The following is a 13,449-nucleotide window of genomic DNA, read 5'->3' on the forward strand; positions in this document are numbered from 1 at the left end:
ATTCTGGGGAATACTGCTCCTCCTTCAGTAGCATTGAAGAGCGTGCCCCCCGCCGCCCCGCCGCTCCCCAACCCCACGCTGCCACACAAACATCTGATTCAACTCAAAAAACACTTAGGGAGTGCCTTTCTCCTTATCCTTTCCCTCCAGAAAAAAAAAAAAGTCATTTTAGAAGCAAATCCATTAGAGATCATTCCCTTTATTATTAGCCTGTGTATAGGAGCAAAGCTGTATTCAGACTAACCAGACCCAGGTACGAAAGCCTGTAGCTATTTCTACCTCATGTATATATCTTCCTTTGAATTCTCTTTGCTGACAAGAACAACTGATCTTCCTCACCTATTCCCTTCTGAACATAGCTGTAGTTATTACTTATTACTTCCTTGTCTAACTAACCTAAATTTGACCTCCATACTGAGATGTCAGAGCTGTCTGAGGTCTTCTGTGCTCTTTCTTTGAGGCTGAAGCCTCCTTTTGGGGATCTCTTTTCTTCCTTTGGTCTAAGACTAGGAAAATACAAAGCACTAACTCCCTGGTATATGGAGACATTTCTGCAGTTAAAGGAATGAACAGTTTTGAATAGTAACTGAAGTTGCCCATTAGGATCTGAGCAAAAAGCCTGGTGTCCCTATTTGATGTGAGAAAAGGGATTCTGGTGGTCCAGGGGCCTTTAGAGGCCAGAGCTTCTGTGTCAGCTGTACTAACTTTCTCTCCTTCTTCCAGGTTGGTTTATAAGTGGTTCCTGCTGATCTATAAAATCAGCTATGCCACTGGCATCGTTGGCTACATGGCTGTCATGTTTACTCTCTTTGGTCTTAACTTATTATTCAAGTGAGTACCTTCTGCTTTTGTTTTTACTGGTGTTTAGGGAGGAGGGGCTAGTGAGATGTACTTTCTTTGTAAAAAATTATTTTTTATTAGAGAAGACTGTAATAACAAAAATAAGCATAATGATGTTATAGCCAGTTACCCATAACTCTGTCACTCTTAACAGAACCATTTTCCTTGGTCATGTGGGTACCATTTACTGTAACTTCCACACTGCCTGAGAGGTGTAGGTTCAGCTAGACCAGGGGTTGGCAGATGATACCCACAGGCCATATCCAGCTTGCCATCTATTTTTTAAATAAAGTTTTAGTGGAACAGAGCCATGGTCATTCATTTATGTATTATCTATGGCTATAGCAGAGTTGAATAATTGTGGCAGGAACTCTATGGGCCACAAAACCTAAAATATTTACTATCTGACCCTTTACAGAAAAGAATTTGCCAATCCCTGGATTAGACAGTTGACTCTTGCAACCACAGTTGGCCACACCTAGCAACAGATCACTTAGAAGGATACAAGACAGGAAACAACAGCAGGACAGTGTCTGCAGGAGTCTTCTCAGCCATCTCAGGGCTGTTGAACAGCATGACAGCTGAGGTGTCAGGGATGTGGGGAGCCACCCTGGCTTAGAAATCCCGTGTCGCCCAAGAGACACATCCAGTTTCAAGAATGCACCACATTCATGGAAGCCCAAAACTACTTCCCACCAAGTATTTATAGATCATTTATAGATCTCCCAGTTCAGATGCAGTATACTTATTACCGATTATGTTTAACACGTAAGCGTTGTTGCCTTGTAACACAGCTGACGTCGCACCTTTATCAAGTTTTTAAGGACACAGTTCTAGAAAATTAACTCGTGGACATTGAAGTCCTGCTTCATTGTTGGGCATGTAGATTGTTTCCAATTTAGTACTGTCACAGATAACACTGCTGTGTTGCTTCCTAAGGATACATTCCCAGGAGCAGGATTTTGGCTGTTGCTTCATATTATCATGAAGCTTTCCTAAAGATTTATACTGGTCCCAGATGTGTACAACTCCAGTTGAGGCAGAAGCTTCTGGGCGATGGGACTGGAGGGTATAGTAGGTAGGTGAGACAGAAGAGAGTGCAAGTGTGGTTTTCTGGCTGAGATCATGGTGGCTGTGGGCTGTGGATGATGAGGAATCCTCAGCCTGGAACAGTGTACTGAAGCTAAATGGATTTAGGATTCAAATTTAAGTTCATGGATAGGATGATCACTGGCCTCTTCCCCAAACATAGGACACTGTAGGCAGGAGTCTGTTTGAAAGTTTATTTTAGGACAAGTAAAAGTAAGTCCTACTTTACAAAGTGAGAGAACACCCATGGAATTCCTTCTTCCAGAAGTAGTATGGGCTGAAATATAAAACAGGTTCCAGAAAGGTTTCATTGCCGTTTGTTTTTACTTGCCTAAACTATACAGGGAGGAAAACAAAATTGGGAATCTTCATCGTGTTTATGCTACTGATTAGGTTAATTGGTATAAGAGCAATAATGTCTAGTCAGTGGGGTAAATATTACAAGGTTAATGAGAAGTTCAGCTTTCTGTGATTAATATAGGAGCCCTGGTGGCAAAACAATTAAGCACTTGGCGGCTAACCAAAAGGTTGACGGTTGGAACCCACCCAGTGGCTTCGAGGGAGAAAGACCTGGCTATCTGCTCCCTTAAAGATCACATCCTAGGAAACCCTATGAGGCAGTTCTACTCTTTCACATGGGGTTGCTGTGAGTCAAAAATCAACTCAATGGCACCTAACAACAACATGATAAATATAATTTACAACTTTAAGTGAACAAATATAGTTCTTTGCACAGCTATTTTAACAGACATAGTTTTCTGTAGCAATTGTAGACTCAAGGTTGCAAATTATTGGTCCTTGGAATTATTAAAAGAAACCTCTTAATATTACAGGCAAGATCTATATCCTTCTTAGTAGATAGAGTTGAACCAAAATTTAACTTTAATAACATAATGTAGAATATGTATAGATGTAACTTAGAATTTTATAGTACTGCTATGCAAATATTTACTAACCTTTCTTATTTTCTAAACTTGTGATTGGAAAATTTTTCAATAAGGGGCTACTAAATAGTCAATATTTTAGGCTTTGTGGGCCAAAAGGCAAAGATCTAGGGTGTTATGTAGGTATTTATATAACAAGAGGGAGTCCCTGGCTGGTACAAAAGATTAAGCACTTGGATACTAATGGAAAGTTGACGGTTCATATCCACCCAGAGGCCCCTTGGAAGAAAACCCTGGCGACCTACTTCTGGAAGGTCACAGCCATTGAAAACCCTACGGAGCACAGTTCTCTCTGAAACACATGGGCTGCTATGAGTCAGAATTGATGTGATGGCAGCTGGTTTGGTTTTTCCTTTACATAACAAGAGAGAAAACGCCTGCCCTGCCCCATCCTGTTTGCTTGGGGCAGACCGTCCTGAGTGGTGGGCATGCATTATGCTCAGTTAACGCTGGCTGAGACATTATCAGAAGGAGGGGCCTGACAAGGGGGTGTGTGGTCACTGTGATCATTTTCACTCTCTGCTCCAGGGATACCCAGGTCCTGGCATGCCCTTCTCTCCTGGAGAGCTTAGCCATTTCAACTTGGGCAGCTGGCTGAAGGCTAGGCACCTCAATGAGTTGCCAGCTTCCAGACTGAAATTCTGCAGCTTGGTACCCAGCAGTTGCCAACAGTGGAGTCCCCAGCATGCAGGTGGCAACCAGTACAATTCCTGGGCACCTTGGAGGCATAGCTGCCAGCAGGGAGTCAGACACAGGGAACTGAGTGGGAAATGGGCAGAAGCAGATGCCTCTGCTTGGTCTCCACAGCTCACAATGTTAGCTTATTCAAGCAGTGCCCACAGGTCATATAAAAAGGGGCAGCAGGTCAGATTTGGCTATAGTTTGCCAACCCCTGCTCTAACCCTGCAACTTCCAGCTTTAAACCCTGCCTTGTGTGTTCCAGAGTAGTGATCCAAAGCACTTGTGTCTCAGGGCAGGCCTTACTGACCATGCTGCTCCCTTACAGAATCAAACCAGAAGATGCCATGGACTTTGGCATTTCACTCCTCTTCTATGGCCTCTACTATGGAGTTCTTGAGCGAGACTTTGCAGAAATGTGTGCAGACTACATGGCGTCTACCATAGGGGTGAGTTCACCTGGGCTCCTAATACTGCTACCTCCAAAAAAGTTCAGGATAGCATCCTTGAATGACAGAAGAGAAAGGGACTAAAGAGATAAGCCATATAAAATTCTTCAAGTTGTGGATGATATGCATGGAAACTCCTTCCTGAAAACTTGGAAATTCAGATCTCGGATGTACCTTGGAATTTTTAACTTTAGGATCATTATAGGAAAGAGCCACTTTAAGAGCAGATAGTTAACACCCATTCAGCAAATATTTATTTAATGCCTCCTATGTGCCTGAGCTACCAATAACTGTGAGGATGGCGCAGGACCGGGCAGTGTTTTCATTCTGTTATACATAAGGTCGTCATGAATGGCCGCCGACTCAATGGCAGCTAGCAACAATATGTGCCTGGGCACTATACTAGGTGCTGGAATTATAAAAGTGTACAAAAATACACATGGTTCTTGCCTGAAAGGGGTTTACTTTCTAGTGGGAGAGGTGGATATTAAAGTAATAAACACACAAATAAATATAAAATTACAACTTTCCTAAGTACTATGAAAGAAAGATTCATGATGCTATGAACAGATACAGTGGCATTTGACCTAGTCTGGGGGCTCAAAGATGGCTTCCCTGAAGATATGACTATTGAGTTGAGACTTGAACAGTGTGTAGGAGTTAACCAGACGAAAAGGGAAATGAGTCTACCAGATAGAGAAAATAGCATGTGTATGAGTTCTGTAGTGGGAGAAAGGGTGGGCATTTTTGAGAACTAAGACTAGGTTGGTTGTAGGGATGAGAATGTGGTAGAAATGTCTAGAGAAATAGGAACTAGGTCATAAAAAAGCCTTATAGGGCAAATTAAGGATTTTCATTTTTTTACTAAAAACACTGGGAAGCTTTGGAAATATTCTAAGGTAGAGAATGACATTATCAGATTTGCATTTTGGAAAGATTCTGACTTCTTGGTAGAAAGCAGATTGGAGATGGGTCTGCAGATAAGAGTGGACCATTGAGACCATTTAAGAGACAATTGCAGTGGTCTAGGCAAGATGAAGGTAGCTTGGATTAGGGTAAAGATGGTGGGAATGGAGAGAAGCAGACATATTTGAGAAGTATCTTGGAGATAAGTTTGACAGGATTTGGTGATAGACTGGTTCTGGAGACTGAAGGAAAAAATATGAAAGAAAGATAGGTATCAAAGCTGACATCTCAATTTCTGACTCGAGCAACTGCTTGGATGACACAAGAGAAAGGCACTGAGGGATGAGATAAGCCATATAAAATCCTTCCAAGTTGTGGGTGGTGTTCATGGAGACTCCTTCCTGAAAACTTGGAAATCCAGATCTCAAATGTGTTCCAGAATTTTTAACTTCAGGGCCATTATAGGAAAGAACTACGAGGATTTTGTAGTACATTTCACTGAGAGGAAATGCTACAAGAGGACTTGGTGGAGACCATGGAGAGATTCCTCAAGCTTAAAATATGCTAAAGTTAACAACTAATGTAACAAGCCCAAGCTTATTAGTTCAACTAAATATCCCTAATTTTTTTCCAAAATGGAAGTATATCTTTGTTGTTTTGCTATTTTGAAAGTAGTACATTCTCTTTGTAATTAAATAACGTAGAAGTGCTCCCAATTTCAGTATCATCCTCTTAGCCCCCACCCAAATAACCCCACTCTCAGAAGGGATATTTCCAAATTTAATGGACTTTTCCCCAGTTCTCTGCTGAACTATGTGTGGCTCTGCTGAAGGAGGACTGAAAGGCATTCAGAAGTTCTTGGCACACCAAGGTTTGACAGTTTGGGTAGATATAGTAGCAGAGTATCAGGAAAATAAGTTTTCTTGGAGTGTCAAGGTACCAGTCCTAGCTTTTAGGCAGCAGATATCGGTGGAAATCAGATAAAAAGAACAGGAAAGGACTGGCACTGACTTTATATGAGGCAGCTCAGGAACTGGTGGAAATTTTGAGGCAGTTTTGCAGGTGGGGGCTATGTGCCATGCAGTTTTTTGTGTATCATTGCTAATGTGATCTCATTTGTGGTTAGGGAAATTCAAGTTAAACATCCCTCACCTTGGGTAGCATCAGTCAAGTACAATTTTAGACCAAGGACTTTGCTTTTCAAAATCATGAAACTATGTTTATTTTGCCTATACAGAATCAAATTTAAAATGCAGTATATTGAATCACTTTATAGGCAGCCTGTTAGATTCTTTTTTGAACAATTGTTTTATGTTTTAGCTGCATTCACTGTCTTTCATCTATTAGTGTTGACTTTGGGTCTTCCTTTGACCAGTTCATTCCCCAGAAGAGATTTCCAGGGCTTAGGGTGTCTAATTATTAACTTCACTCTTGGCAACTGCTGTGCACTAAGACTGCATCTATGGTATAGCCAGCTTTTCAAAGCATCTCTTACCAGTATCTTACCTTTGCCCTCTAGGGATTTGTTTTTCTTGTCATTCTCTTTTTACAAGACCAATTTTCTGATTTTCCCAGATTGTTGCAGATATTACCTCAAGGTTAGTATCAACTGCAATCTAAGTATATCCTTAATTCTCTTACATGGGTCACTAATAACCTGTTCTTCAGAGTCCCTCCTCTTTTCAGATAGAACTGAGCTCAGAGATGATTCACAAGCTAGCTTCTCCTCTAGAAGGCTAAATCATCATATTGGCCTCCCAAAGAGGGGATTTGAGCTGGGGCCCCTTTCCATGCTTTTTTGGGAAGAATTTTTAGATGCTCCAGTGACTGTAAGTGATAAGGAATTGCTGCTTTCCTAATAATGATCAATCCCAGCTTCATCAAAGACCTGGTCGAAGAATTTCTTGTTGAGGTGGGGAGTACCTCAAACCCAGCTCCTGATTTCTTATATTCTCTCTCCTTTTATGGGATCTTACTAGTAACCACCCCACTCCATGCTCTTCTTGCTGATGCATTATCATTCTGGCCCAAGGATAAACCTGGGTATTGCTCTCTATCTCTTAGCACAGGAATGTAAGTACCAAACAGTCACATAGGACTTTAATGAAGGGTTGAGGATGATAGCAGGAAAATAGACTGAGTGCTTGAATAAGGTTAATCCGACTTACCAGACTGCCTGCTTTCCGTTGATTCCAGACCCCACCTCATCTGACTCTCAGCCTACCTCTGTGTAGTAGGTGCCATCTTAGGACTCACCACTTAGAATTCACATCTAGATAACTGCTGTCCTCCAAATATGTAGACCCAGAGCTGTGTTCCTGACAAAAAGAAAAGTATTATCTCCACTTTTCCATGCACCTCTACCCCTCCCCCAATACCTCAGGGCAGCCTTCTGAATCATGATATCTTATATGAGGGTCTACCTCTTCCCTAGGCAATTGACATTGAGAATGACTGCCCCTTTCAGAGACCACTTGCCTATCTAAAGGGATGTGACCTTGACCCTAACTGTGGACAAGCAGTGTGTCATTTCCCAGGCCCACAGTGGGGGCTGGGGGACCCAGGATAACTTGTGATAGTACTGGGTGAATCACCAGGAGTTAATTCATTTATTGTTTCCCACAACAAATGTTGCTGAGACTTACTCAATAACAGACCCGCTGCTAGGGCTCAAGGTGCCAACAGATCAGACCGGGCTGGGATGTGGAAGAGGGGACTCCAGCATAAGGTGAAGGGATGGATTGCGCTTCCTTTTTGGTTCTTTCCAACCCTGAGAATTCCTGTATTCTCTTATTTCTGCCAAGTCTTTGGTCAGGTGGGCCTTGCTCTACTCATGATCACCTGGGTGCTTAAGCCATGACAACCTGAATTTCAGGAACATCCCTGGCCTTGAAGCCAGAATCTGATCAATGCTTTTGGGAGGGCAATTCAAGGAAGCCAGAAAACTCCAGCCTTACGTGCATTCATTCATTTATTTATTTAATCAATAGTTATTTTTCGAGCACTTACCATGTACCAAGTATGGCCAGGTGTAGCCGTTACTAGCGCCACTGTCGCCCGCTGCCGGTAACAGTGCTAGCCACCCAGGGACCTTCCATTTTTCAGTCTTTTGCACATTCTGTGATCATGGCTTCTTACCCAAGAGAGCTGTTTCCCCTACCAGACTTCAAGGTCAGGAACTAGGTCTGATTTATCTCTTGGTCCCCAGCACATCCATCTCTGAGAATGGTTGGACCTGAAGAGATCCCTGCGATTAATTAATTTCAGGGTTCCTAGAGGTGAAATCATGAAGTTTTATAATTGTATTACAAGCATTCTCACTTCCTTTTCACAACTTTATAGTACTCTGTGCTCTTCTGTTTAGTGTAGAATAGCTCTTTGTTTCTCCTCATAGAGAAATCTGTAATCTGAACTAAAAGAACTCTTCTTGAGTCAAGGGGACCCTGGGTGGTATCTGTTTTTTCCAGCTGGTCACTGTCACTATGAGGTCATAAGCTTGTGACAGCCAGTCAATGTAGTTTCCATTCACACGCAAAAAAGTCGTGGGTGGCCACGGGCAGCAGAGGCAGAGATTGTGCAATAAGTCTACTTTCTGGGGCTTCTTCCTCTGAGATAGTCATTGGGTGGGTGGGATAGTCATACATTGTTCATGATGCACTGGACCATACATCCTACCTCACACTTCCCTCTAACTTCTGAGTAAGTTTCTGTGCCCCAAATTTACCTCATGGATCCTCAGAGGCCCCAGATAACACTAGGACAGGACTAACGTATCCATTCATTTGGCTGGAAGTAATGGAAAGAGCCAGGGGTTTGAAGTCAGACAACCCTGGTTTCAAATTCTAATCCACTTTTAATTAGCTGTGTACCCTTGAGCAAGTTACTTTACCTCTCTGATCTTGTTTCCTTAGTTGTAATAATACCAGACTTAAAGAATTACTGTAAGGATCAGATGAGTTAATATAGAGCACCTAGTAGAATAGCCTGGCCCATGGAGTCACTCATTTGATGATGATGGTGATGATGATAGCTACCATTTATTGAGCACTAGGTGACTTATAAGGAGCCCTGTGGTGCAGTGGTTAAAGCGCTTGGCTGTTACCTGAAAGGTCAGTGGTTTGAACCCACCAGCCGCTCTGTGGGTAAAAGATGTGGCAGTCTGCTTCCTAAAGATTACAGCCTTGGAAACCCTATGGGGCATTTCTACTCTGTCCTATAGGGTCACTATGAGTTGGAATCGACTCTATGGCAGTGGGTTTAGGTGACTTACAAAATAAATATTTTTTATATGTAATCACCTGCGGCACAAGGGCCCTGTAGGATTTGTCTTTGAATCTTCATCATGCCCAGCACACAGGGCAAGACATGTTGTTTGGTACCATGGAGTCAATTCCGACTCTGGTCAAATGCCCTTTGTTTCCTATGACTGCCATGACAAATTAACATAAATTACCACAAACTGGGTGGCTGGAAGTCTAAAAGCAAGCTGTCGGCATGGCCGTGCTCTCTGAAGGCTCTTGGGAAGGATCTGTTCTATGCCTTCCTCTTCTCTTCTGGTGTTGCCAGCAGTCCTTGGTGTTGCTTTACTTGTAGACACATCACTCCAATCTCTGTCTCCGTTATCACATGATGGTCTCCCCATGTGTTTCTGCGTCTGTATCTCTTTTCCTCTTTTTGAAAGGACAAAAGTCATACTGGATTAGGGTCTACCCTAATGACCTCATCAACTTGATTACATTTGCAAAGACCTTATTTCCAAATAAGGAGCCGTGGTCGTGCAGTGGTTAAAGAGCTCAGCTATTAACCAAAAGGCCGGTGGTTCGAACCCACCAGCCGCTCTGCGGAAGAAAGATGTCACAGTCTGCTTCCGTAAAGATTACAGCCTTGGAAACACTATGGGGCCGTTCTACCCTGTCCTATAGGGTCACTGTGAGTTGGAATCAACTCAACAGTAGTGGGTTTGGCTTTTTGTTATTTCCAAATAAGGTCACATTCACAGGTACCAGGGGTAGAACTTCTACGTATCTTTTTTAGGGACAAATTGAACCGATAACACCCTTCCTCTGAAATGACTTTTATTCTGGCCACCCGTGACTCCATGTCACTAATTCTGGTGGACTTTTCAACAGCCATCAGCACAGTTGACTCAATTAACCACTCCCTCCTTAAAAGGCTTTTTCCCCACTTGACTTTTGTGACATTACCCTGTCCTCATTTTCTTTCTTTCCCTCTGATCTTTCTCAGTCTCCTTTGCTAATGCTTCCTTAACTTAAATGTTATTGTTCCCCTTAGCTCAAACCTAAGCCATCTTCTCTACTCTTTGCCTAGGCATTTCCCTTTTATTTTTCAATGGCTAACTCTTTTCTGAGCTCCAGATCGTTAAAATTCAACTATTTGTCATCACCAATCTGTCCACTTTGCTTAGTTTTCACAAACAGCCCAAGCCATCACCTTAGCACAGGCCTCCATCAGCTATTGCTTTTTAAGAATGAAAATGGTCTCCTAGCTGGTCTCTCTGAATCCGTGTTGACCTCGTTGCCAATCCATTCTTCACATAGAAGACAGAGTGCTCTTTAAAAAAATTTGAGTCTGATCACATTACTCTCTACTTAAAGCCTTTAAATGACTTCCCATTTCAAGTCCCATGTCCTTAATGTGGCCAAGGTTTTAGTGCTTTCCTCTTTCTCACAACTCTCTAGCCACATTAGGCCTCTTTCAGTTTCTCAAGTACATCAAGCTCCTTCCTGCCTCAGGGCCTCTCCTCTCTGCCTTTCTTCATCTGACTTTAACTCCTACCCATCCTTTAAGTCTCAACTTCTAATGTCACTCCCTCAGAGAAGCCTTCTCAGATGACCTGTGCTTAGTAAGAAACCCCTTTCATCATACAATGTTCTTTCATAGCACATTTAATGGTTATAATTAGTTCTTATTTTATGTAAATATTTTTTAATGTCAGTCTTCCTACCTAAACTGTAGGTTCCAAGAGGCCAAAGGCCAGGTCTGTGTTTTTCCAGCATTATATCCCAAGTACTCAGTTCAGTGGCTGGCATTTAGTAGGCGCCCAATATATATTGACAGAACTCCGAAGTAAGAGTTTGGGTGATTTGTTCAAACTCACTACCGCAGTAAGTGACAGAGGGTTGAAGTTAGGCCTATCTAATCCCAGCATACCACATGGACCCCTGAAATGCGCTTTCCACTGAGGGATCGGGCTCTTGAGGTTAAACTGAAATATGCCTCCTGGTACTTTACCCAACCCAACGTCAGTGCCTCCTGTGTGCTCCTCCTATGTGGTTTCTGTGACTGTAGGGTTGCTGGGACCTTCCTGACTTGGCAGCCTTTGCTGATGACTTCATTGAAACAACCTCTGGGATTTGACCCTGCCTACTTGTTGCCACATTTGCCTCATGGGGAGAACTCTTGAAACCAGGGGCCTAACAGACATTTTCCTGGACTTCCCTCCTACTATCATTGCCTTATCCAAGTCCCCTTTGATCCTGTACCCTTTCTTCCAGGGTCCTAGGGCTAGAACTCTGGTAAAAATTGAGGTAAAGCTCTTCCTCAGAGTGCTAACCCATCTCCTGAGTTGGGGGATTCCTACTTCTTTTACTGCCAATGCTGTGGGTCACAGTGAGAGGTCGTGTGCCCGTGTTACATGATTGTATAGAGGCTCAGTGCTGGATCTGGACCCAGGACCTTGATCTCTCTTCTCTTTGTTCATTTCATGTGCCTAGAAATTGTAAGTCAGATCACATTTCAGAAAAGGCTTTCTTTAACCACTGTCTGACTCCATCCTTTACTTGTTCATTTAGTCATTCAATAAGCAAGCAAATACGCAAGCAGGCATTTGCTGAGTGCCTGCTGTTGTGTTTGGCCAGTGCCAGGCTCTAGTTCAGTGGCAGATTTTTTTTCTTTTCCTGGGAGATTCCCAGCTTCCATTCTTAGCTGATACTAGTGTATCTCTCATGAGAGATAAATTAAAAGACTTTTGGGTTCTAGTACCAGCTGTGTCACTAACTGCCTAGAAGACCCTGGACAGGGATCTAAGCCTTTTGAGCTCTGTACAAGTGGATCTCAGAGTTGTTCCCCAGTGCTAACTTTCTTAGATTGCAGTGTTTGAGAGTTGCACGATCAGTAGACTCCCACAGCTCTGGGCCCTGCCCTCTGATTCTGGCTTATCTGTTACCATTGCCTTTGCATTTTTGATAAACAAATCAGAACCTTTTGGATAACTAGCCCTCAGTGAGGTAGGTTGCTGGTCATTCTGCAACATTCAGCAAATGTTGACTGCCTTGACCAGTGGGATGATGGGTAGATCTTGGGTAGGAGTCTGAGGTTCTGAGTTCTGGTCCCCAACTTGTTTCTTTCCTTTGCTGGGCTTTGGTTTCCCCAGTGATAGGGCTGCTCTGTTTTTCTGTGATAGTGAGCTCACCCTGAGTCAGAGAGTATTGCAGGAGTGTGAGGTGAGAGTGAAGACAGAGAGCTTTGTGTTCCAGGGGTCTTGAGGCAGCGTGCCATCTCTGCCTTCTACCCTCGAGGACTCTTAGGATCAGGTAGCAGTTCTCTTGGCTGAGAGAGGCCATTCCCTAGAAGGACAGCTTGGAGTAAGGGAAGCTCAGATGTTGCAGAAAGTTTCTGCCTGGTGCAACTGTTTCTGCTCTGGGGGATCATAGTGTCCTTCTCCCTTACTCCCTGTCCCAGCACCTGTGTGCCTTCCCTCCTCCACTGCTGTCCCTCACCCAGGCTTGGGGCATGCTGAACTAAGATAGACTTTGACTTTTTCAGAAGGCAGTTGCTTGGCAACAAAAAGAAAAAATAGAGCAATCCCAAATCAAGAAAATACACAAAGCTAAGTGCAGTTTATCTACCTCACAGGTACAGATAAAATCGTAATAATAAATGCAGAAGGCTTTTAAAAATTCTGTTATAAAAGTAATATATATTCATTAAAGAAAATTTCAGTACAGAAAAGTAGGCAAAAGACAAAAATCACCTGTGATCCTACTACCAAAACGTCATTAGTGTGAATACATTTCCTTCTGATCTTTTTTCTTTGCATAGATTTGGGCTTGTTACATATGGTACCAATCCATACTGTGTATCCAGTTTGGTACCGTTTTTGACACTTAATGGTACATCTTTTTTTTTTTATTGTACTTTAGGTGAAGGTTTACGGAACAAATAGTTTCTCATTAAACAGTCAGTACACGTATTGTTTTATGACATTGGATAACAACCCCACGATACGTCAACACTCTCCCTTCTCGACCTTTTTTTTTGGTGAAAATATACATAGCCAAAGATACACCATTTCAGAAACTTCTACATGCACAATTCAGTGACATCGATTACGTTCTTCCAGTTGTGCTGCTATTCTCACTTTAGATGAAGGTTTACAGAACAAAATAGTTTCTGATTAAACAGTTAGTATACATGTTGCCCTACGACAATGGTTAACAACCCCACTACATGTCAACACTGTCCTTACTCAACCTTGGGTTCCCTATCACCAGCTTTCCTGTCCCCTTCTGCCTTCTAGTCCT

The 13,449-nt window shown here is 42.7% G+C and overlaps 1 protein-coding gene across 4 annotated transcripts in view; it reads left to right on the forward strand.

Moving 5' to 3' along the window:
- Nucleotides 1-13,449, forward strand: part of RNF121 (ring finger protein 121) — a 65,897-nt gene that overhangs the window by 47,490 nt on the left and 4,958 nt on the right. For all 4 annotated transcript variants that reach the window (XM_004382010.3, XM_023736518.1, XM_023736516.1 and 1 more), the window contains 2 exons: nt 724-831; nt 3,880-4,000. In XM_004382010.3, coding sequence (XP_004382067.3) covers nt 724-831; nt 3,880-4,000 — 229 coding nt within the window. The remainder of the gene's footprint in view (nt 1-723; nt 832-3,879; nt 4,001-13,449) is intronic.

The sequence above is a fragment of the Trichechus manatus genome, unplaced genomic scaffold (genome assembly GCF_000243295.1).
Source record: "Trichechus manatus latirostris isolate Lorelei unplaced genomic scaffold, TriManLat1.0 scaffold00088, whole genome shotgun sequence".
Lineage (NCBI taxonomy): Eukaryota > Metazoa > Chordata > Mammalia > Sirenia > Trichechidae > Trichechus > Trichechus manatus.